The 26,149-nt window shown below is 38.0% G+C and overlaps 1 protein-coding gene across 3 annotated transcripts in view; it reads left to right on the top strand.

The window, feature by feature from the left end:
* The window catches only part of Nbeal1 (neurobeachin like 1), a 151,973-nt gene that overhangs the window by 70,756 nt on the left and 55,068 nt on the right, over positions 1 to 26,149 (top strand). For all 3 annotated transcript variants that reach the window (XM_027397011.2, XM_027397012.2, XM_027397013.2), the window contains 13 exons: positions 320 to 453; positions 5,308 to 5,467; positions 5,576 to 5,678; positions 7,550 to 7,706; positions 8,939 to 9,097; positions 11,039 to 11,198; positions 12,181 to 12,269; positions 17,561 to 18,094; positions 19,197 to 19,372; positions 22,336 to 22,489; positions 22,927 to 23,055; positions 25,330 to 25,635; positions 25,963 to 26,112. In XM_027397011.2, coding sequence (XP_027252812.1) covers positions 320 to 453; positions 5,308 to 5,467; positions 5,576 to 5,678; positions 7,550 to 7,706; positions 8,939 to 9,097; positions 11,039 to 11,198; positions 12,181 to 12,269; positions 17,561 to 18,094; positions 19,197 to 19,372; positions 22,336 to 22,489; positions 22,927 to 23,055; positions 25,330 to 25,635; positions 25,963 to 26,112 — 2,411 coding nt within the window. The remainder of the gene's footprint in view (positions 1 to 319; positions 454 to 5,307; positions 5,468 to 5,575; positions 5,679 to 7,549; positions 7,707 to 8,938; positions 9,098 to 11,038; positions 11,199 to 12,180; positions 12,270 to 17,560; positions 18,095 to 19,196; positions 19,373 to 22,335; positions 22,490 to 22,926; positions 23,056 to 25,329; positions 25,636 to 25,962; positions 26,113 to 26,149) is intronic.

A 26,149-nucleotide genomic window follows, 5' to 3' on the forward strand; every position in this document is an offset into this window, starting at 1 on the left:
TGTAGCTTCCCTACTGAACTGGCATTGTTCAGTAAATTTATAATACTTTGGTTAAAACACTGAAGGTGGTAATTTTACTTTTGACTAACTTTATATTCTTAGTGGAAAAAAATCCCACCACACTGTTAAATCATGGTAAAGAGAGCATTTACATATGGATACAATTATATACTATGTAGTTGCTGCTTTTTCTGATTTCATTGTATAAATGAATCTTGAATTGGATTGCTTCTTTGTTACAATGTGTATCATGATGTAAAATATGTGGTGTAAAAGTGGTAAAAGTGGTTATGATAATGATGTTTTCCTGTTTTCATAGAGTCAAGACTAGAGAAAAATCTAGTTGCAACATTTATCTTGATTGTGAAACACTTTATTCAGAGACATCCTATCAACCAGGACAATCTTATTCAGTCCCATGGAGTTGCAACTCTTGGTGCCTTACTCCAGAAGGTAATCAAGTTGATGTTGATTTATTAAGTGATGTTCATGAATGGCGATTGTCATTTTATTCCTATTAATAAGTGTTACTAATGATTGCTGCATTACAGCTCAAGTTGTATTAATGCATATGACTTGTTTCACAGGCAGCTTTTATAAATTTGAATAGAGTAACACAAATTACTTATATAAGAATATATGCTCTTTGATGTATACTTCTTAGTTGCTAGGTGTAGTATTTAGGTGTTTGAGAACCAGAAGATTGTTTCACATGGCTGATAAGTGGGCATTGATTGTATGCCTGTATTTATCAGGAAGTCCTCTGAGTGCTGTGAGGGAGAAGAAAGCTGGGATGTTTGCAGTAAATGAAGTAAAAGTCTGTCTGGAACAACTAGGGATTGTCAAATCCCAAGAGTGAATCTTGCTGTGTATCCCAGGCTGGCCTCAAATTTGCAGTTTTCTGCTATATTTTTCTGAGTGCTAAGATTATAGATGTGTACAGTCATGTCTGACCTAATATATAAAGACAAATTGCCAGTTTAACTTGCTTTCAGATTAAGTCCCAATCTATAAGGAATAATCAAAGCAAATTGCAAGGCCACTTTGATTGGAAGCTTATTGCATATATCAGGATTTGGCTTCTCTCCTGAAGATTTTTTTTTGTTTTTAAACTTAAGTAGCTGCTAAAAAGGCCCTATCATAAGAGGTTTTGGAAAGGCAGGGGAAGCATTTCAAGAGATTAATGAGGCCAGCATGCCACTTTACCATGGTAGATATCTCACAGTGACAGTGTTGGAGGGAAGGCTGTGCCGAGCCACCCCCCCCAACATGGAGAAAGCTGGTCATAGTGGTGCATACATTTAATCCCAGCATTTGGGAGGCAGAGGCAGGCTGGTTTCTGTAAGATTGAGACCATCTTGGTCTACATAGAGGGTTTTAGGATAGCCAGAGCTACATAGTAAGACCATGTCTCAAAAAAGAAAAAGAATAATCAGTTCAACTTTATGTGGCCATTTCATATAACCACTGGGATGTCTGAAAGATACAGAATCTGAGGCTGGGTATGTTGGTGCACAACTTTAATTCCAGAACCTGGAGGCAGAGGCAGGTGGATCTCTGAGTTCAGGACCAGCCTGTTCTACAGAGTGAGTTTCAGTACAGCCAGGGCTACACAGAAAAAACATTTCTCAAAAAATTAAAAGGATTTCAAGGTGTCATTGTTTTTCACTCCATTGTGTAAATGTACCACATTTTCTTTATCGATTCTTAGGTTGAGGGACATCTAGGTTGCTTCCAGGTTCTAGCTATTACAAATAGTGCTGCTATGAGCCATAGTTGAACAAATGTCCTTGTTGTATGAATGTGCATCTTTTGGGTATATGCCTAAGAGTGGAATTGCTTGGTCTTGAGGTAGATCGATTCCCATTTTCTGAGAAACCGCCATACTGATTTCCAAAGTGGCTGTACAAGTTTGTATTCCCACCAACAATGGAGGAGTGTTCCCCTTTCTCCACATCATCTCCAGCATAAACTGTTGTTGGTGTTTTTTTTATTTTAGCCATTCTGACAGGTGTAAGAATGGTATCTCAGGGTTGTTTTGATTTGCATTTCCTTGATGGCTAAGGATGTTGTGCAGTTCCTTAAGTGCCTTTCTGCCATTTGAGATTACTCTGTTGAGACTCCTCTATTTAGATCTATACCCCATTTTTAAATTGGATTGTTTGGTGTTTTGGTAACTAGCTTCTTGAGTTCTTTGTATATTTTGGAGATCAGCCCTCAGTCAGATATGGGGTTGGTGAAGATCTTTTCCCATTCTGTGGACTGCCATTTTGTCTCGTTGACTGTGTCTTTTGCCTTACAGAAGCTTCTTAGTTTCAGGTATTGTCAATCTCAGTGCCTGTGCTGCTCGTGTTATATTCAGGAAGTGGTCTCCTGTGCCAGTTCCTTCATGGGTATTTCCCACTTTGTCTTCTAAGAGGTTCAGTGTAGCTGAATTTATGTTGAAGTCTTTGATCCATTTGGATGTAAGTTTTGTGCATGGTGATAGATATGGATCTATTTGCAATTTTCTACATGTCAGCATCCAGTTATGCCAGCACCATTTGTTGAAGATGCTTTTTTTCCCATTGTATAATTTTAGCTTCTTTGTCAAAAATCAGGTGTTTATAGGTGTGTGGATTAATATCAGGGTCTTTGATTTGATTCCGTTGGTCTACCTGTTTGTTTTTGTGCCAACACCAAGGTGTTTTCATTACTATAGCTCTATAGTAGAGCTTGAAGTCAGGGATGGCGATGCCTCTAGAAGTTTCTTTATTGTACAGGGTTGTTTTGGCTATCCTGTTTTGTTTTGTTTTGTTTTCTTCATATAAAGTTGAGTGTTGTCCTTTCAAGATCTGTGAAGAATTGTGCTGGGATTTTAATGGGGAATGCATTGAATCTGTAGATTGCTTTTGGTAAGATTTCCATTTTTACTGTGTCGATCCTACCTAAAATGAATGGAACAAGAAGAAACTGTCTTGAGTGATGTAACCCAGATACAGAAAGACAAACATGGTATGTATTCACTCATAAGTGGATATTAGATACAGAGCGAAGGATAACCAGCCTGCAATTCACAACCTCAGAGAAACTAGGAATCAAGGAGGACCCTAAGAGAGACATACATGGAATTTCCAAGAAGGAGAAAGGGACAAGATCTCCTGAGTAAATTGGGAGCACAGAGGGAGGGGGTGAGGTAGGAGAAAGAGGAGGGGAGAAGGAGAGTGGGGAGGAGAACATGAGGGATCAGGAAGGTCAAGTTGAGGGAAGAACAGAGAAGGAGAGTAAGGAAAGAAATCCTTTAATAGAGGTAGCAGATATGGGCTTAACAAGAAACCTGGTACTAGGGAAATTTCCAGGAATCCATCCACAAGGATGACCCCAACTAAGGCTACCTTAATTGCTTTTCCCCTATAATGATAGAAGCAGAAGCAGAGATTCACATCTAAGCACTGAGCCGAACTCCTAGAATCCAGTTGTAGAGAGGGAGGAGTGATGAGCAAACGGGTCATGACCATGCTGGGGAAAACTCACAGAAACAGCTGACCTGAGCAAGTGGGAGCTCACAGACTTCAGTCTGACATCTGGGGAACCTGTATGAAACCAAACTAGGCCCCCTGAATGTGGGTGTCAGTTGGGGGGCCTGGGTACTCTGTGGAGCCACTGGCAGTGGAACCAGTATTTACCCTAATGTACGAATGGACTTTGGGAGCCCACTCCTTATGGAGAGATACCTTGCTCAGCCTAGATACAGGGGGAGGGCCTTGGTCTTGCCCCAAATGATGTGACAGACTTTGATGACCCCCATGGGGAAGCCTCATCTTCCTTGAGGAGTGAATGAGGGGGTTGGATGGGGAGATGGAGGGGGTAATAGGAGGGAGAGGAAACTGGGATTGGTATGTAAAATAAGATTGTTTTTAATTTAAATAAAAATTTTTTAAAAAGGAAAGAAAAGAAGAATGAATGAATCTTAGATATATATATATATGTGGTCTAATGTTCCTGCTACTGGAAGACTGCCATTTAATGAGGTATTAGGAAATTATTGAGGTTATTTCATGTGGCCAAGAGGAGAATTTTTTTGTACAGTCAACTTAAGATCTGTATGTTGTAGGATGCTTTCACATGGTGTACAACACAGGGTCCTCGCCTAGGTCACTTGCAGTGTAGCATATAGACTGTCTTAGGAGGCCAGTTTATGAAGACCAGACTAAAGGCCACTGACCAGATGAGAAAACAGAGTTGCATAGAGAAAGTGATACTGAAAGGATTCCTATTCCACACAGTTTTGTTGTCGACGTAGGATGCCAGTCTGCAAAGTTGGTAGCCTACTTTCTGGGGAACTACTAGTTTATCATTCTTTTGAAGCCCTCTACAAGATCATTTTATCATGTCATTGAGAGGCTTGCTTACAAAGTTGGGATGTAAGGCCCCAGTGAAAGTCATTTTCTTGGCTTTAACTTACTCGTTTAATTTACTCATTTTACTCATCAAAACTAAGGAGTTGTGGGAAACGAACACAGTCTTGTCTACCTCACAGTGCTGTGGAGGGAAAGGTATGATGGGAAACTATGATACTGGTTAAGGAGCTGAGAGCCACTTAAGTTACTGCTGTAGCTTTCAGTGGAAAGAGGAACTTCGAATGTGAGAAAGATATTTATGTTCTGACTCTATGTGCAGTGATTGGATTTTCTTGATCTTTTTAAAGTTTTCTGGAGAGAGTTTTTTATTTTATTTCTATGTGCATTGGTGACTGTGTGAGGGTGTCAGAAGCCCTGAAACTGGAGTTACAGACAGGTGTGAGCCTCCTGTGGGTGCTAGGAATTGAATCTGGGTCCTCTGGAAGAGCAGCCAGTGCTCTTAACCTCTGAGCCATCTCTCCAGCCCCTCTTCTGGAGAATTTTCTAAGCTCTGTCATATATTGGTTCATGATTTTTGAGGCTTCAGTTCTGTCATCTGTTAGATCATAGATTCTATAGCTAGACTGCCTGAGCTTAAAACTTGCTAGCTGAATTGTTTGGAGATAATATTTTATTCTCTGCCTTAGATTTCCTTGTCTGTAAGATAGGAGTGATGATAATTTCTTAGAGCATCTGTAAAACTTTACAGTGATAAGGTGCTTTGATCATTAAGAAGAAAGACTTTAGGAATATGACATTAGGAAAATATGATTCAATGTTAAATCAAAAAGTTTAATGAGTTAAGTTACTTATATTTTGCATCATTTTTTAATTTTATATTTTAAGGACATTCTGAATTATTTGAACTCATATTTTCATACTATTATTTAAATTGACTTTTATGAAACCCATTTCTGTTAAATTGTAGGTGCCAGGTACCCTAATGGATGTTAATGTATTGGTGGCAATTCAATTACTAATTGAGCAGGTATCATTAGAAAAAAACACACAGTTGCTTCAACAAATGTATCAATATTTACTCTTTGACTTCCGAATTTGGAACCGTGGAGATTTTCCTTTTCGAATTGGTAAGACCCAGCTATCAAAAAAAATATTATGTAGTTGTTTTGGAATATATGACCTTCTGTGTGACTTTATTTCAGTTATGTTATTTATAAGTGAACATTTTATTTTAGGCCATATACAGTATCTTTCAACTATCATTAAAGACAGCAGGAGAGTTTTCCGGAAGAAGTACGGTGTGCAGTTTCTCCTAGATACACTTAGGATTTATTATGGGTATGACGTCTTTGTTCCTTCTCACTTTAATTTGTTCTTTTCTGTCTGACACTTGACTGGAGTGTGCAACTTGTTCCTTTCGCCAGCAATTGTGGTTTTCTGAAACTTAAGAGAAAAGAGGTTAAAATGATGAGCAATAGATTCACATTTATTATGGTTGTATGTTGGCTTTATTGTGTAGTGTTAGTCAATCATTCTGATTCTCTGTATTTAGGTTTTTTTCAATCTATAAAAAGCAGGTGAAAACTGTGGCTCTGCCCGGTGATGGTTTTGAAAATTAAATTAGTTAATATGTAAAGCCACATACAGCTGTGACTGATTCTTAGTATTATAATTTTAAAGTTGTATAATAATTATTATATTTTTGTCACTGAAACTCTTAAAATGTCCTTTAATGTAAAAGAAGCCAACTGGGTTACTCATTTGGTATTGTGCTTTCCGAATAAATGTTATTCATAAACAATATGGCACTGCAGGCTGTAAGCCCAGTGTTTTATGTTAGAGGCAATAGGATCAGAAGTTCAAGGTCATTCTTGGTTCTATAGCAAATTGTAGGCAAGTCTAGAAAAGGTTAGTCTCTATTTCAAAAAAAAAAAATAGGAAAGAAAAAAGAATAGGAAAGCAAAGCAAAGGTACCATGAATTCTAATAATTATATTAAAAGTGTGTATTTGTGTGTGAGTATGTGTGTGCATGTCTGTGTTGTATGTAAAGGAGTATAGGTGCGCATGCTGTGGATGCCAGAGGTCAACTCTGGTATTGTTCCCACCCCCCTTCTTGATTTATATTTTTTTGAGACAAGGTTTCTTTATGTAGCCTTGGCTGTTTTTGAACTCACTATGTAGACCAGGCTGGCCTTGAAGGCTTGACTCTGCTGAGTATGGACACCACACTCAGCTTCTGGTGTCCTTTTTCTTGGAGCTGAGGACCAAACGCATGGCCTTGTACTTGCTAGGCAAACAATCTACTACTGAGCTAACCCGTCTAGTATCCTCCTTAGTTGCTCTTCATCTTGGTTTTTGAGACAGAGTCTCTTATTTAAGCCTGGAGCTCATCTATTTGCCTAGAAAGGCTGTCCAACAAATGCCAGGAATCCTTCTGTCTTCCTTTTCCCAACACTGGATGCCGCATTCAGGTTTTTTTTTTTTTTTTTTTTTTTTTTTTTTTTTTTTTTTTTTTTTTTTTTACATAGATTCCTTAGATCTAAACCCAGGATCTTAGTCTTGTATAGCAAGAACTTTATTGGTTGAGTCAGTTTCCCAGGCCATTTTGGGGTATATTCTTCTGATATGGGTGCTTGTGCACATTTGTGTGTGGGTAGAATCAGAGACGTAGCTGTCATTTCTCCTCAGCTGCCATCCACCTTAGGTTTTCAGGATAGGGATTCTTCCTGACTTGTGGCTCACTATTTGGCTATGCTGGCTAGCACAAGCCCCAGGCAACCAGTTTCTACCCTCCTACTTCTAAGATTATAAGTGTGTGCTACCGTATCCAACTTTTTCACGTGGGTTCTGGTTAATGAACTCAGGGCCTCATGCTTGTGCAGCAAGCACTTTGTAGACTTTATGGAAAGCAGCTAGAAAGGTTTTTGTTTTTTATTTTTACATTACATCTATTTCTGTGTCTGTATGTGTGTGTGTGTGAGGGGCATATGACATGGCATACTCGTGGAGTCAGGACAGCTGTGAGACTTAGTTATCTCCTTCCATCAGGTAGGTTCTGGGATCAGAGTCAGGTAGTCAGGCTTGGTAACAAATACCTTTATCCATTTCTTACTAGCCTTAAATTTTAACATTATGAATTCTTTTATATAAAGTTATCAAAGCATTTAAATTAACATTTCAACTTTCACACTTTTGTTTTCTCTTTCAGGCATGGTTGCACATGTAATGAGCTATCTCCAGATGATATTCGAACTATAAGGACTTCTTTGTATGGGCTAATCAAATATTTTCTTTGTAAAGGTGGAACTCATGAAGAAATACAAAGTATCATAGGTTACATAGCTGCTACTAATGAAGAAGAACAGGTATCATGCCTGAGATGAATTTTAATTTTAACTGTTATTTTGTCATCTTATGAACTTACATACTTGGGGGCTGAAGAGATGGCTCAGTGGTTAAGGGCACTGGCTGCTCACCTGGAGGTCCTGAGTTCAATTCCTAGCAACCACATGGTGGCTCACGACCGTCTGTAATGGGATCTGACTCTCTTCTGGTGTGCATAAAGACAGAGCACTCATATACATGAACTTACATACTTAATTGTCTAATGAATAAAATTCTGTTGGATACTGTCAAATATTACACAGTTAAAGAAGTACATTGTAATTTTTATCCGGAAAGTAGTTGCTGTGACAACATACCAGAGAAGAGCTATTGTAAAGAGGGAGGGTTTCCTTTGACTTATGATTTAAGAGTTTTTCATCCTGTTGTCATTTACCCTTCTTGCTTCTGAGCCATGATGAGAGAGAGAGAGCATTTGCTAAGAGAGCATAGTAGAGGCAATCTCCCTTTTGGCAGTCAAGAGGCAGAAGGGAGCTGGATGGGAAGGAACCAGGGGCAAGAGATAGCTTCCAACTGCACAGTTGCACTTATTATTTCACTATTGATCTTTTACCTTTCTATAGTCTGTTACAATCCCCTATTGACTTATTAATCATTAGTCCATTGATTGAGTCGGTGTCTGTATGATCTTATCACTTCGATAGTGCCTCCACTAGTAACTATACAAGCTTTCAGCACATGTATCTTTGAGATAGACACTTCATATCCAAGTCATTACACAGTTATTGTATCTGGTAGTTCTGGAGTTTTGCTTTAATAATCTTCTTGGTGTCATTAATTTGAGAACTTACTTATATATATACAATAGTATTAAGCAGTGCAGGTATAATATAGAATTATTCTTTTAACATAATGGAATCCACATAATAACAGAAAACTATGACACAAGAATATGATTATAAAAGGCAGATAAGATGTATGAGGTTTTATAGGAGGATATTATACTCTTCTGTGGAAGAGATTTGTTTTTGTTTGTTATGGGCAAACAGGCTAGGAATGGTTCCAGAGATACTGAATATGCACAATGAAAGACTGTGCAAAAGGGAATGGAAGAAGCAAAAGAGACCAAATTTAGTTAGATAACTATTTTGAGACATACACCCTTTAGCTGCCTGTGTACATAAGTGATTTGTTTTGTTTTTTTTGTTTTGTTTTGTTTTGTTTTGTTTTGTTTTGTGTTGTTTAACTTGAAAAGCTCTTTGGAATTTTGGATATACTCTTCAGTCTCCTACGAACCAGCCCAACTAGAGGTCAGCTTTTCTTACTGATGTTTGAACCAGGAAATGCTGACATACTGTATGCCTTGCTGTTAAATCAGAAGTACTCTGACAAACTAAGAGAAATCATTTTTAAGGTACAAAAATTTTGTATGCATCTTTATATGTTGGGGATGTTTGTGAGTATATGAATTTACTTGCAATATATATATATATATATATATATATATATATATATTCTGTGACTAAATTACTTTTTCATACTGCTTAAGTTTTGTTTGTTATATATTTTTTGTGATGTTTGTGTATTTTAACTATACTATAGACTTGGAATATAGTTAAGTAGTAGAATGATTGCCTGGTATGTGCTGGGTTTATGTTCCCCCTCAAATCTACATCTAAAAGGTGGTGGGGGACCTAAACAAGCAAGACCATCAATATAGCAAGCAAAAATTAATATAATCAGACAAATCATCTCAGTGGAATATTCACTTGGTCATATTTTCCTTAATATAAAGCCTCTGAGTTCTTTCTTAATATACAGTAAATCTGTGTGGTACATGGGAACATTTTAACAGTTAATAATAGCAGCACTGCCATGGTGCCCACTGTATGTCAAGCATTTGGCACTCTTCAGGTAGGAGTTTCCTTAGTGTTAGATTTTTGTTTAAATTAGATATAAAGAAAAAGAGGAGGCGCAAGATGAGATATATTAACCATTTTATTATTAGGCCCAACAGAGTAGAGAGACTAAGAGAGAAGACAAACAGTTAATGGCTGATCGCCATGGCCGGTCACCATAGAGAGGCACAGAGAGTGCATAGGTGGGAGAAGAGAAGAGCAGAGCAGAGAGAGTAGAGAGAGAGCGAAGCAGGGAAGTTGGAACGTTTAAAGGGAAGACTGCGCATGCGCACTGAGGTTCCATGCGTGCCTTGAGTCCTCATGCAGGCTGTAAATGCGTGGTGGGTGATGTGGTGATGGCACATTCATGTGTGTGCCCTGACCGTTGTCAGGGGGAGGGGTCTGTCTCTTAAAGAGGTAGAGCAGATCAGCATTAAAGCCTGAACCTTTCACTTAGTCCTTACCAGTTTTACAAGATGGATGCTTTTATTACTCCTGTATTACAGGTAATAAAATTGAAGTGGGTAGACTAATATCAAAACACAGAGTGTATTTTATTTGCTATCCAAACTGTAAAGACTCTGGACCCTTGTCTGAAGCCACTCATTTGAGCTTTTTTTTAACTAAAAATAGAAGATCCAGGCATACTTCTACCAGCTTTTTTCTTAGTTAAATTCTCCTTGTTGTTGTACTTGATTATCTTATGACATTTGTTTTTACGTTGTTATTAGAGTTACATTATTAAACATCCTTTTAAGGGTTAATGTTTTGATGGCCTGTGTTTGAAATCACTAAGCTTTAGAAAACAAAGATGAAGGAAAAGGTCTAAAGTGGTTTGTCTTTTAGGGTTGTTTATGGTTGGTTACCAATGAGGCTACTCTTGGAAGCATCTGCCCTCATTCATAAAGAGGAAATAATATTTCTGCTAAAAATACTTCTTAATAATTGTTTATGATATATTTATAGAGTTATCCTTTTATGGTTTATAAGAAAATAACCTTTTGAATAACACTACTCCTACACCAGGAAATAATGGCACTATAAGCTCAGTTCCTACTCCCATTTTTAGATGTAGATTATTTGGGTTGCTTCACAAATGTCTTTTGTTGTTGAAAATTGGTTACTGTTTATGTAAATGAGTTGAGACTGTTTTAGACTGGGTGTGGTGGCACACACCTTCAATCCCAGCATGGAAAGACAGGACAGCCTGGTCTCTACTAGTGAATTCCAGGCTAGTCAGGGCAAACAGTGACCTTGTTTCAAAATATAAAAACAAAAAAAATAATAATAATGATAGTATTAATATTATCTTGGCACGTACATGTGTTCTTCATGTCTGCTAACTGTATACACTACTCTTTCACCTGCCATGTTGAAACTTGAGTTTTAAATGTTATTTACCCAAATATAGATACATTTCTCTGTATTGAAAAGACTGTGTTACTTTTTGTGACCAGGTCATGGAACAAATGTTGAAATGCACCAATGTTTATGAACGTAGTAAACAACGCATCCGTCTTAGAGAAGTTGGCTATTCAGGAATGGGACTCCTCCTTAATGAAGCTCCAGTTAACACGTCTCTCATTAAAAACCTTGTCAATCAAATCATTAATGCAGGTATGACTAAGATTAGTAACATCCATGCATTTAAGAAATTGGTTTTTCTCTGAAGGATTTCTTAAAAATCTCCTTTTTCAAGTTACTTTTAAAATTATTTATTTGATTTTGCAGGGTATTCCTTAGATAATATATTACTGTATTTGTTTTTTGACTTCCCAGGACATAATTTTAAAGTAAATGTTTACTAACTGAATAAATAGCCAAGTTAATGATTAATTTTAAAGTAAATGTTTACTAACTGAATAAGTAGCCAAATTAATGATTGGTTTCCTGAAAAAGAAAAGAGCATTAAAGAAAAATACATATAAAAGGATCTTAAAATTTCAAAGGTATTAAGTTTTGGGTTTTTTTTTTTTTTTTTTTTTTTTTGACCGGGGGTTGGGGGGTGGCAGGATTGGAGGCAGGGTTTTTCTGTGTAGCTTTGGAGCCTGTCCTGGAACTAGCTCTTGTAGACCAGGCTGGTCTCGAACTCACAGAGATCCACCTGCCTCTGCCTCCCAAGTACTGGGATTAAAGGTGTGCACCACCACCTCCCAGCCCAGTATTTACGTTCTTAAAGGTAAGAAGAAAACTAATTTGAGACATATTTTCCTTCTAATTTTTTGTAATTTTTTTTTCTGTACTTAGCAACGAGGTGGAATTTATGGCAGATGCCTGGCTTGGGTCTGAAAATGAGGGTCTTTATCTTGAGTGGCTTACTAAGTAGTTTATCAAGTCTTGTTGATAATACTAAATTTGTATAAAAATAGATAATAGCACTGTATCCCTGTGGTGGAGACAATATACTTAGGCAGTCAAAGAAAGAGAAGTTATTTATGCTTAATTTGAGTATTATCACTCTGAAGTTTTGGGGGAAAATTTGAACATAGCTGTAGTTCTCAATGGAAAGTGAATAATTACTTAAGCATTTATACAAGTAATATTGTTCTTTCTTTGGATATCCATGAAACTTAAAATTTTAACTTTTTTTAAATCATAGATCCTGTTATTAATTTCAAAGATCTGTTATCTGTAGTATATATCTCTCACCGAACACATGTAAATGTCAGAGTGGCCCTCTGTGGAAAGGTTAGTAAACTTTTAAGATGTCTTTTTACAATAATGTTATTTACTGTGACTATATTTTTCATTGAGTAGTTTGCAACAGGTACAAGTTTTATGTTTGATTGCTTCATAATAGAAATTATTTTGTAAGCAGTTTAAACTGGACGTGGTGGTGCATATATTTTGTCATATCACGTGGGGAGGCCCAGGCAAAAGGATCATATGCTGGAAGCTGCCTGTATAATACAAGACTGCCTTAAATAAACACACACATATTAAATAAATAATAAAATGTTCCTCTTAGAAAAAAATTAACTTCATGAAATTATAAGGAATCAGTATGTCATTTTTTGTTTTTTTTTTTTCCTGAGACTGGATTTCTCTGTGTAGCCCTGGCTGTCATGGAACTCCCTATGTAGATCAGGTTGGCCTCAAATCACATCCTCCTGTGTCTGCCTCCTGAGTGCTGGGATTAAAGGTGTGAGTCATCACTCCCCGGTTCCAGTATGCCAAGAGTTAGCTTTACTTTCTCTTCTGTAAATACTTCCTTTCCAGTCACAATTTTATTCCCAGAAAATGCCTCTATCAGAACCTGCAGTGCTTGTGCCCTTCCTTCTTCCTCCCTTACCATCCTCCTCCCCATCTTCCTTCTTCCTCCCTTACCATCCTCCCCATCTTCCTTCTTCCTCCCTTACCATCCTCCTCCCCATCTTCCTTCTTCCTCCCTTACCATCCTCCTCCCCATCTTCCTTCTTCCTCCCTTACCATCCTCCTCCCCATCTTCCTTCTTCCTCCCTTACCATCCTCCTCCCCCATCTTCCTTCTTCCTCCCTTACCATCCTCCCCATCTTCCTTCTTCCTCCCTTACCATCCTCCCCCATCTTCCTTCTTCCTCCCTTACCATCCTCCTCCCCCATCTTCCTTCTTCCTCCCTTACCATCCTCCTCCCCATCTTCCTTCTTCCTCCCTTACCATCCTCCTCCCCATCTTCCTTCTTCCTCCCTTACCATCCTCCCCATCTTCCTTCTTCCTCCCTTACCATCCTCCTCCCCATCTTCCTTCTTCCTCCCTTACCATCCTCCTCCATCTTCCTTCTTCCTCCCTTACCATCCTCCCCCATCTTCCTTCTTCCTCCCTTACCATCCTCCTCCCCATCTTCCTTCTTCCTCCCTTACCATCCTCCCCATCTTCCTTCTTCCTCCCTTACCATCCTCCTCCCCATCTTCCTTCTTCCTCCCTTACCATCCTCCTCCCCATCTTCCTTCTTCCTCCCTTACCATCCTCCCCATCTTCCTTCTTCCTCCCTTACCATCCTCCCCCATCTTCCTCCCTTACCATCCTCCTCCCCATCTTCCTTCTTCCTCCCTTACCATCCTCCTCCCCCATCTTCCTTCTTCCTCCCTTACCATCCTCCTCCCCCATCTTCCTTCTTCCTCCCTTACCATCCTCCCCATCTTCCTTCTTCCTCCCTTACCATTCTCCTTCCCCCTGATCATCATTTTCTTCCCTTACTATTCTCACCCCCAATCTTCTGCCCCCTGTCCTCCTTCCTTTCTTTGTGGTAAGCACTACACCCCAAGTTCCTTTTAATTTTTTTTCACTTTTGAGACACAATCTTGCTAAGTTTCTCAGACACATCTTGAGGTTGTGACCTTCTGCTGCAGTTTCCCTAGTGGCTGGTGATATTCAGGCATCCACCACTATATCTGTGTCTGGTCCTGGCCATTCCTAATGAATATACCATATTTCAAAGGTCTGACTTTCTAAATTTTGTTTGTTTGTTTTTTCCATTTTTTATTTGAATTAGAAACAAGATTGTTTTACATGTCAATCCCAGTCCCTTCTCCCTCCCCTCCTCCCCTACCACCTCCTCAACTAAAACCCTACCTTTCCCATACCCTTTCTGCTTCCTAGGGAGGGTGAGGCCTTCCATGGGGGGGGTCTTTAAAGTCTGTCCTATCCTTTGGGATAGGACCTAGGCCAACCCCCATGTGTCTTGGCTCAGGGAGTATCCCTCTATGTGGAATGGGCTCCCAAAGTCCACACCTTTGCTAGGGATAAGTCCTGATGTACTACAGAAGGTCCCATGATTTCTGAGTTCTCCTCACTGACAGCCACATTCATGGGGTCTGGATCAGTCCCATGCTGGTTTCCCAGCTATCAGTCTGGGGACCAAGAGTTCCCCCTTGTTCAGGTCAGCTGTTTCTGTGGGTTTCACCAGCCTGCTCTGGACCCCTTTGCTCATCACTCCTCCTTCTCTGCAACTGGATTCCAGTTCAGTTCAGTGATTAGTTGTGGGTATCTGCTTCTGCTTCCATCAGCTGCTAGATGAGGGCTATCAGGTGACATATAAGTCAGTCATCAATCTCATTATCAGGGGGAGGGCATTTAAGGTAGCCTCTCAACTATTGCTTAGATTGTTAGTTGGTGTCATCCTTGTAGATCTCCAGACATTTCCCTAGTGCCTGATTTCTCTTTAAACCTATAGTGTCTCCCTCTATTATGGTATCTCTTATCTTGCTCTCCTCTATTCTTCCTCCCCCCCACTCAACCTTCCTGCTCCCTCATGTCCTCCTCACCCCTCCTCTTCTCCCATCTCATTCTCCTAGCTCCCTCTCCCCTCCCCCCATGCTCCCAATTTGCTCAGGAGATCTGTCCCTTTCCCCTAAATTTATTTTTAAATTTTCATTCCATTTTATTTGTTTTGTGTGTATATGCTTGTGTGTGTTTAAGTGTTAGTATATTCATGCTCCAGTGAGAAAGTGGAGATTAGAGGACAACTTGGAGAGTTGGTTCTCATCTTCTATTGTGTGGATCCCAGGGATCAAACCCATGTCTTCAGGCCTGGCATCAAGTGCCTTTTTCCAACTGAGCCATCTTTCTGGCCCCTTGTGTCTAACCTTTTTATGTTATGACATGATGTTGTTATCTATAAATGTAGATCATTCATAACTATCCTCATATGCATGCAGCTCATGTACCTCATGTTGGATATACCCTTAAAAGTTTCTGAATCTTTTCAGCTTTGTGGAAGTAGTTTCCCACAATTTGTTTATAAAAGTTACTGTGATTTGTCTTCAGTATACATTTAATCTTTGGAAGAATTGATTAGGCTTTGTGCTTCATTTGATCATGGAACTTTCTCTCCTGTACTGGTAACCCTTGACCACACTACCCACTGAGCTATCTCACCACATCTAGCTGTGTAGCTTTTCATTCTATTTCATTCTATTTTCATTCTATTTACTCTGTAGAGTATTAATGATTCCTTATTGATAGACATTTAAGTTTCTTATTTTTCCATGTTTTTTATTAACATTTTCTTATGTATATCCTTACCTATTTGTGGTAACACATCTCTAGAGTATTCTGCATGAAGAATTTTGCATGATGCAGTTGCTGCATCAAAGTTTGTTGATTCACATTTCACATTTTGACATATTTTGCATATTATCCTTGAAGGTAGCATACATGTTTACATTTTCACATATTAACTTTGCCTTGACACTGAATCCTATTTATTTGAAACAGGTCCTTATAAATTGATGCCTTTGTGTGTGTAAATAGAAATAGCTATCATTCATTTTAAGTAGACTTTTCTCATAGTCATGAAAAGTTGATAGTTATAAAACTGAAAAATTCTTTCTGAAGCAAAGGCTGATCTAGAAGGAAATAAATTGGAGTTTTGCATCACTGGAAGAATGGTATAGCACCATAACAGATAACATTAACAAAGAAAAATCTTCATGCCACTGTCAGTCATTAGTATCTATTAATATTGAATTCCTTACCAGCATTACTCATTTGCTACTTGTCAGAGTTGGATTTTTTTGTTTGAAAAGATGCAACAATATATTCAAATACATAAAAACTTACTTGCTTTGTGATTAAGAACTTATCCAAATTTCTGACTGTTTCTAAGAACTTATTTTTATTTCAAAGAAGGAACTCATTTAAAAAGAAATCTTAAATATTTTTGTGTGACCATTAATTCTTTAATTTACTTAAGCTAAATAACAGCATACATCTTACTGAGATTAATTTTTTGAAATTAAAGTGATTTTATTTATTCTTGCAGAAGCACTCATTAACTTAACTGGAAAAAATTGAAGTAGAAAGCATTATCCTTAGAGTATTCAGGTTTTATAAAAGTGTCTTGCATGCCCTACCTCTGTTATCCATGCTCATCTCTAACACATTTTACTCAATAATTCTTGTTTAACAAATGTAATAAGCTCATGAAAACTTATTTGATAGAGAGAATGATCACTTTATTAAATTTTTGTATACTGTCATCTTATTAGTACTTTATTTCAACAAATTAATAACTTTTTTTTTTTTTTTTTTTGGTTTTGGAGACAGGGTTTCTCTGTGGCTTTGGAGGCTGTCCTGGAACTAGCTCTTGTAGACCAGGCTGGTCTCGAACTCACAGAGATCTGTCTGCCTCTGCCTCCCAAGTGCTGGAATTAAAGGCGTGCACCACCACCACCTGGCCAAATTAATAACTTTAACATGGTTTTTGAAGAATCATTTTAGTTTTTGTGTTGTTTTTTTTTTTTTTTCCTGGTTTTTCGAGACAGGGTTTCTCTATGTAGCTTTGGACAGGCTACATAGAGTGCCAGGACAGGCCTCGAACTGGAGACCAGGCTGGCCTCGAACTCACAGAGATCCACCTGCCTCTGCCTCCTGAGTGCTAGGATTAAAGGGGTGTGCTACCAATGCTCAGCAGTTTTTGTGTTCTTTAGCACATATTTTAGTAAGTCTTTATTCTGTGCAAGAGTATTATCACAGTAAGTAGAACCACAGTATCAAATAGCTTCAGATATTTTATAGTCTCGTAAGAACATAATCCTGGGCTGACAAGATGGATCAGTGGGTAACAGTACTTGCACAAGCATGAAGAACTTAATTCAAATCCCCAAACCCATGTAAACAGTTGTGTGTGGTCATTTGTGCCTGTAACCCCAGCATTTTTTGAGCTATAGACAGAAGGTAACTGAAGCTTGTTGCCATTACCCTAGCTCCAGGTTCAGTCAGAGGCCTTGCTTCAAAGGAATGAGGTAGAGAATGATATAATAAAACACTCAATATCCTTCTCTGGCCTTCATGTATAGCATATGCCTCTGCACACAAACACATCCACATGCACCACACACACAGAACATAATTTGAAAATGTATCCTTTTATTGTTTCTCATTAAATTACTTTGTTATTAAAATAATTGTAAAGAGACCTTTTCATAAAAATATTGTATACCTTTTGAATGATTTTGTATTCTTTTTTTGTAACTTTTGTTTTTGTGTTCTCTTTGCAGATATTGCAGATTTTGCAGTCCCAGCCAGATGCAGCATACCAAATATCACAACAAGTGGGTTGGCAAGACACCTTTGTTAAACTTTTCTTAAAAGAAAACTTTGAAAATGTAAATTCTCTTCATAAACATGGAAAGGCTGTGTCAGTAAAAGAAAATAAAAATGTGTCAACTGAAAAGCTAGATGATGAAAAAATGACATTAGCTGATGTTTCTTCAGATCATTGGAGTTTGGAAGATAGTCAGTCTCTGAACTCAAACACACCATTATTTCAAGAAGATGGCTCTGAAGGAGAATTATCTTTCAAGTCAGAGAATCAAGAAGAATTCTGGCATAGTAACACTTCCCATCTGAGTTTAGATCTCAGTGGAACTGACTCATGTGAACTGAGTGAGAGCGGAAGTCAGATGCCGGACAGCTCACCTAGCACACCATCCCCAGTAGAGTCTATTAAGTCATTTTCTATGCGGTCTGACAAAGAAAGAAGTATCACAAATGAAATGGACTTTAGTGATGACTTCCTTGAAAGCCAAGAGGTAAATTTGCCTATCATTCCAAAATAAGTTTTAATATTCTAGTTATATGCTTCTCGTCCTTTGTAGTATGTAAGGTGTTACTAATGCTTTCTGTTTATATTCTAAGTCTCATGATCTAAAATTTAAAAGGGTGATTGTCATTAATCACGTGTAAATATCTTGCTTTTTTTGTTTTCTTTTGGTGTGTGTGTGTTTGTGTGTGTGTGTGTGTGTGTGTGTGTGTGTGTATGTGTGGTAATAGGGAATGAGCATACTGGCTCACACAGGTTATTTTACTTTGTGTGTATGAATGTTTTGCATGTATGTATGTATGTATGTATGTATGTATGTATGTGTACCATATAGGTCCCTAATACTCACAAATGGGTATTGGGTATCCTGGAACTCTTTATGAATGGTTGTGAGCCATCATTTGGGTTCTGGGAATTGAACCCCTAGGTCTTTTGGAAGAGTAGTAAGTGCTCTTAGCCACTGAGCCATCTCGCCAGCTCCCCATTCTGTTTTGAGAACACAGCCTGCATCTTTCACATTTTGTGTCTTCAGTCAATAAAGACATGTTTAAAAAGTGGAAGGAGAGCCGGGCATTGGTGGCACATGCCTTTAATCCCAGCACTAGTGAGGCAGAGGCAGAGGCAGAGGCAGAAGCAGGCAGATCTCTGTGAGTTCGAGGCCAGCCTGCTCTCCAGAGTGAGTGCCAGGATAGGCTCCAAAAACTACACAAAGAAACCCTGTCTCAAAAAATGAAAAAAAAAAAAAAAAAAAAAAACCAGTGGCAGGAGAGATGGTTCAGTGGTTCAGTAGTTGAGAGTACTTGCTGCTCTTCCAGAGAACCTGAGTTCATTTTCAGAACCTTCATTAGGCAGCTCACAACTGTATGTAACTCTAGGTCCAAGGGATCTGACAGCTTTGCTTCCTTTGGCACCTGCACTCATGTGCACATACCCACATGCAGATATATATACCTACACATAGTTAAAAATAATAAAACAACTTTTAAGATGTTAAAAATATTGTATATAAATAGTAAGTATATGTAGATGGTTCTGTGTTATGCTTTCTATCATTTCCTAACTTTAATAATTTAGTGTTAATGTTTTTATAGGGATGTGAAGAGGAACTTCTACAGTTGCTTACAAATATTTTGAATTATGTCATGAGTAAAGGACTAGAAAAGTCTGATGAAGACACTTGGATTGAACGAGGACAAGTGTTTTCAGCCTTAACTAAACCAGGAATATCAAGTGAGCTACTTCGACCATCAGATGAAGTAAAACTAATGTAAGCATTCAGTTAGTGCTCTTTTTCAGTCCCCACCCCAACTGAGTGGGAGTCTAAAATTAAATACTGAACATTTAATTCAGTATACAGTAGAGGTAGAGAGGGGAAAGAACCTATCTAGTTTATTTTCTTCCTAGGATTTACCATTCTAGTAGAATGTAGAAAGAAGTATAAAACAAATTCCGGTGTCAGGAGATTTAGACATATTTGAAGTTAAGTGATTTCAAGAATGGTACATATGGATCATATGACTGTTCTATTTTTAGTTTTTGAGAAACCTCCATATTGCTTTCCCTATTTGCAGTAGAAGTTTACATTCTCACCAGCAGTGTGGGAAGCTTCCTCTTTCCCTACATCCTCACCACCATTTCTTGTCATTTGTTCTCTTGATAGTCATTCTGACTCTAAGGTGAGATTGAATCTAAAAGCCATTTTGCTTTGTGTCTCCCTGATGTTTAAGGATATTGAACACTTTTCCAGCATTTACTGATTGTATTCTTTTGAGAACTATCAGTTCATTAAATCATTTTTTTGATTGGATAGGTTTTGAGGAGATGGGTTTAATTTTTATGGTCCTTATAGATTTGAGATGCTAATCCTGTGATGTCTAGTTGGCAAGGAATTTTGTTTGTATCATTACATAGGCTTTCTCTTCATTGTGGCGATTTTTCCTTTTGTTTTTCAAAAGCTTTTTAATGTCATGTTCTTCCATTTGTCAATTCTTGGAATTATTTCTTGTGCTGTTGGAGTCTCTATAAGAAGTTCTTACCTATATCTTGTATATTCCTGTAGGGACTTTCAACTATCAGATCTTAAATTAAGTCCTTTGACCCCTTTTGAATTGATTTTTATGTAACAGACGAGATGTGGATCTGTATAATTTTATTCTTCAACATGCCAAAATCTAATTTCCTAGCACTATTTGATAAAGATATTCTCCAAAATGTTTTATATTTTTTGTAGAAAATAATGTGACTCTAGCTGTGTACCTTTATTTCCTCATCCTTTATTTTATTGTTCTACAAATCTGTTTTTGTGCTGGTAACATAATCTTTGAGTCTATCGCTCTATAATATATATGTGAGATCTGGTATGATACCATGTTGTTCTTTGTGCTTGGGCTGTTTGAGGTCTTTTGTCCTGTTAGAATATGTGCTACATGAATTTTAGGGATTTCTTTTCCTTAGGTATATGAAAGTTGTCATGAGATTTTGATGGGAATGACACTGAATCTGGAGGTAATTTAGCCATTGTCACAGTATTAATTCTTCTAATTCATGAGTATGGGAGGTCTTTCCATTTTCTAGTGTTGTATTTTATTTTATTAGAGTTTTAAGGTTTCTGTTGTAGAAGTCATTTACTTTCTTTGTTAGGGTTGCTTGTATGTTTGTTTTAAGCTATTCTAAATGAGATGAGATTCTCCCCCATCCTACCCAGCCCTGCTTTTTTTCTCTGCAAATTGGGTACTTTTAATGGTGATTTTGTACATTGTTACTTTGTTAAAAGTATTTAGTAGAGCTGGGCAGGGTGGCACATGCCTTTATTCCCGGGACTGAGGAGGCAGAGGCAGGCGACCACAACACACAGATCTGAGCCAACTTATGACCTCTTTTAATTAATGCTTTCAAGACCTGTTGATTCTTCACCTCCTGGAGGGTTGTAGTTGAGGATATCAAGTATACTGCTCCATGAATGGGAGGTAATTGTCTTCAGAGGTTGATTTTTTTGTTTGTTTCTTACAGTTTTTCCAAGACAGGGTTTCTCTGTGTAAAAGTCCTGGATGTCCTGAAACTAGCTTTGTAGATCATGCACTCTGGCCTCAAACTTACTGAAATCCACTTGCCTCTGCCTCCCAAGTGCTGGGGTTAAAAACATGCACCACCACTGCCTGGCCAGAGGTTGGTTTTTATGCTGAATTGAGGTTCAGTATTCTCAGTTGATGAGATCCACTTCCAGCCTCTGGATAGAAGTATCTTTTTCTCTCTACTCCTGCCTGACCTGACCCTCCTGATGACTGAATTTTTAAGCTTGGTGTCTGATGCTCCTGTCTCCACAGTTTCTCACTAAGCCATCTTTTACCTTGAGGCTGAATTAAAGCTTTTTATCCTATAGTTCTTTTTTTTCTCAGGTCCTCATGGTAGCTCAGGATTTTATTATTTTATTATTTTTGTTTTTGTCCTTCTACTCCCACCCCGACAGGGCCTTTCTGTGTAGTGCTGGCTGGCTGAGAGCTTACAGAGATCCTCTTGCCTTTGCTGGTGGTGAGGTTTTTTTTTTTTTTTTTTTGTGGGGGTGGGGTGGGGTGAGTGGTGAGACAGGGTTTCCTGTGTAGCTTTGGAGCACTGTAGACCAGGCTGGCCTCCAACTCACAGAGATCTGCCACCTGCTTCTGCCTCCTAAGTGTTGGTAACTCAGTTCAGTTTTTAACAATAGATTCTCAAGTGATGTCTGCTCACTGCCCTGTAAGTCATACTGAGTATCGGGGAGGCATTTATCTTCACTGCTGATTCATCCACTAGACACCAGAGCTTGTGACTCTATTTGAGGATTGTGGAAGCAATGGGCTTGTGTTCAGGATAGGATGGTCCATCTTTCTGGCTTAGCTTTGGAAGGCAGCTCTGCCTCCCCTCCCCTTGCAGAGGTCTTAGAGCCTGGAGTTTTGCTCTTTTCCTCTACATTTCCCAAGTATCCTTTCACTACCTCTGTTGATTTCTAATTTTCTTCTGTTTCTTTCTTTAGAATACAGTGTGTTTAGTCTGTTATTCTAACTTTTTCTTTTTCATGCTGTATCATACAGCAGCAGCCTGCCATTTTACCCAGAAGTCCTACATCTACAATCTTAGTGACAACCCTCTGGTGAGAGTATAGCTTTGGAGTTAAAATGCTGCTGATAAGTAACTGATTTTATGGTTTTCCCTCCTAAGCCCTATAATAGTTTTAAGAGGACTTTATTTTACACTTAGTTTGCTACAGAAGATGTTAGAATGGGCAGTCACAGAAAACAGAGATGCAAAGAGTAGTCCTGTAACTGCTGAAAATGCCTTCCGACTCATGCTGATCATACAGGACTTTTTGCAGTCAGAAGGACTGGTTAATTCAAACGTATGGACTGAGAAGGTTAGTAATGATGTTTTGAAATTTCATTCTAAGGCAAAGTGTAGTGGCTAAAGCCTGTGATTTTAGCATTTAAGAGGGTGATGTGGAAGGATTGTCACAATTTTAGTCTAGTATGGGCTACATAGTTCAGGATTAGCTTGAGCTACCGTGTGATGTACTGTTACAAATGAAACAAAATATAAATAGATAAACATTTTATGTAGTTCAGGATTATTTAAAGATAAATTTTGCACCTTTTCTTTTTGGAGCATTAATGTTTAATCAAATGTAGTAAACACAGATTTTGTTAGTTCTTACAATGTTATTTTTGTTTTTTTGTTTTTGGTAACTGCATATTGAACTGCTGTTGCAATATTTAATATTTACAGAGTGTTTAAGAAAAATCGGTACACTTTAAAAGTGGCTGTTTTTATTTCTCAATTTTTCTTTTGTGATAGCTTTTAGAAGATACCACGCAGCTCCTCGACTGTCTGTCAGTATGGTATTCTGAGACTCCAGTATGGGTAAAACTCTCTCAAATACAGCTCCAGTTGCTTCTAGAATTCATTGGAAGAGGCAGTTTGCAGGTGTGTCATTTCTTTTCATGCTATTTTTGTCTTCTTACATATCTTAGTTACTGATATATAACAAGATAATAATGCCTTTTCAGAAGTTTTTAATTATATTATTTATCTTATATGCCTGCATTGTGCACACATGCTCCATGGAGGTCAGAGACTACTTGTGTGAGTCAGTTCTCTCAACCCACCACATGGGTTTTGGGATCAAACTCAGGTCATACGGCTTTGTGGCACACACCTTTCTTTGTTGAACATCTCTCAGACCCTCTTTGCAGTGTCTTTTGTGTCCCAAAAAATATTAGATCACTTGAAATTTCAATTTTGGAAAATCAGAAAGGAGTGTATGAAGTAGCTTTTAGTTATTCTCAGATCCAGGACACTGAGTTTGATGCTTCCTTTGTAGGGTTTACTCACAGGTCATTTACATTCAGTATGGTTTGCTAGCTGCTACATAGCCTGCAGGGATATTTGTGTATGTGAAATTTAGGAAGTATATTTTTAGAGAAAATGATTTATGATTATTTTCCTTTGAACTCTTTTCCTGTTTTACTAATCCAAAAATTTTACACTCTAGTATATATTTGTTCACTTACCAAACACCAGTTATGTACATGCTAATTGTTTTTGCTAAATTTTAGAACTAAAGATAAAATATATTCACAATAGAATAGTATTCCTATTGTAGAAGGTTAGACAATTCCTTTGAAATTTGGTCAATCATTTTTTTCTATCTTCATTGATTACTTTTATTCATGAAAGATATTTGATATCTATTTACTTCTGTTTGTTTATATTTGTGTATGTGTGAGAGAGATTGGGAAAGATAGAGAGAGAGAGAGGGAGAGAGGGAGGGAGAAAGAATGCACATTTGTGGCTCAGCATCCTATGGAGGTCAGAGGACAACCTTGGGTGTTGGTCCTCAACAGGTACCTTTATTTGGAGTAGGACCTTTTTTTATTGTTTACTGCTTTGTACACCAGGCTAGCTGATCTGTGAGCTTCTGGGTCATCATACTTGCATACTGAGCCATCTCCCTAACCCTGCATTCTTTTAATATTCAATTTTGTTATTTGATACAGAGGATTAGGATGAGGCAGAATATTAGCTCTTTTCCTAAACTAGACATAATGTTGCTAAGAGTATGGAGAGGTTAAAATTTTAACATGAGGTTGGCCTTTTGCAAAAAAGCTCTAATCTGATGGTTGTGTTCTCATTCCTTCTCCTCAAACCCTTATTAGCTCTTTCATCTTCAGTGCTGGAGATTAAATGACTAGTAATGGAGAGTTCTCTTTTGCTTGGGCTTGTGCTCTTAATATGTGTTTTCTCTAGGCAGTTTAAGGTTAATTAAATTTCTAGTTAAGGACCCAGACCCCTTGTATATCTATATGTGTTAAAATAGTTAGGATTCCATGTAATAAAACTTGGAAATGACTTCATTGAGATTTATTCTCTCTCTCAAATAATTGAGAATTGCTTTTTAAGATGCATTTAAGGTAAGATTCAGTTGGTCTAGTTATTTGCTATTCTCACCATACTGCTTAAGGATGCAAATGGCAATTGGGCCTATTTTCAACTTCATTTTCCCCAGCGGAATATAGTGCTGTTCCCTATAGTCATTCTTGGTAGATAGTTCTTCACAAATCTCTTGTGTTTCTGTTTAGTCACTGCTCTTGTTATCTATTATTTTCTTGTTATTTGTTTTTTTTTTGTTTGTTTGTTTGATTGTTTTGAGACAGGGTCTTTCTATTTATTCCTGGCTGTTTTGGAGTGTTTTTGGTTTGTTTTGAGATATGGTCTCTACATAGCCCTGGAACTTGTAGAGATCTGCCTACCTGTGCCTCCCAGGCACTGGCATTAAAGGTGTGTGCCACCACATCTGGATATCCATTCTTTTGAGTTTTTGTATAGTGAACAACTATGGAAGATAGAAGCCATGTTTCTTTGTAGAACAAAAGGCAAATTTGTTGACTGCCCATTATAATGAAGCTAATCCCTTTCTCTAAGGCAAAGATCAGTTGAGTATATATATGGTACTGAGGTCTCCTAGACTGGATGTTCCTCTCTGAGCAACTTCTCTGTGTAGCTTTGGAGCCTGTCCTGGAACTTGCTTTGTAGACCAGGCTGGCCTCAAACTCACAGAGATCCACCTGCCTCTGCCTCCTGAGTGCTGAGATTAAAGGCATGTGCCACCACTACCCTGCCCATGTGAGGCAGATCTTTTGCTAGTATTAAATGTTTGTTTTAATGCTCTTTAGTTTCATCTAATCTATTTTCTTCCAGGTTTGTGCAGTGGCATCAGCTAAGCTAAATGCCCTTCTTCAGACCAAAGTGATTGAAAATCAAGATGAAGCATGCTTTATTTTAGGGAAACTAGAACATATTCTAAATCGGTCAATCAAGGAACAGACAGAAATCTATTCTTTTCTGATTCCTCTTTTCCGTACTCTGGTTTCTAAAATTTATGAGCTTCTTTTCATGAACTTGCACCTGCCTTCTTTGCCTTTTACCAATGGAAGTGCTTCATTTTTTGAAGATTTTCAAGAATACTGCAATTCAAATGAATGGCAAGTTTACATTGAAAAATATGTAAGTTTTTAAAATCATTTTTAATGATTTATTTGTGTGTGTGTGCATGAATGTATGCATGCATATATGTGCAGGTGTGTGCTGTACACATACAAATAAGAAGGGGGTATGAAATCCCTTGGAGGTGGGGTTGCAGGTTGCTGCAGGATGAGTGCTGGGACCTGTACTCCAGTGCTGTGATTGCTCAGCAAGCATTCTTTTGACTGTCGAGTCATCTCTCCAGTCTTGTAGTTTTATCCTTTTTTGTGCAAGACTTTTCTGCTGACTTATCATTTTTATAGTGGAGTGTGTAAATTCTATGTGTTCTTTTCTTTATTTAAATCTAAGATTGTACCTTACATGAAGCAGTATGAGGTACATACATTCTATGATGGTCATGAGTACATGGCGCTTTACTGGAAGAATTGCTACGAAGCCTTAATGGTGAATATGCATAAAAGAGACCGTGAAGGAGGAGAAAGTAAGCTGAAATTTCAGGTAAAAACTATTGAACGTTTTCTAGATTGAGTTTTTC

Source organism: Cricetulus griseus, chromosome 2 (genome assembly GCF_003668045.3).
Source record: "Cricetulus griseus strain 17A/GY chromosome 2, alternate assembly CriGri-PICRH-1.0, whole genome shotgun sequence".
Taxonomy (NCBI): Eukaryota; Metazoa; Chordata; class Mammalia; order Rodentia; family Cricetidae; genus Cricetulus; species Cricetulus griseus.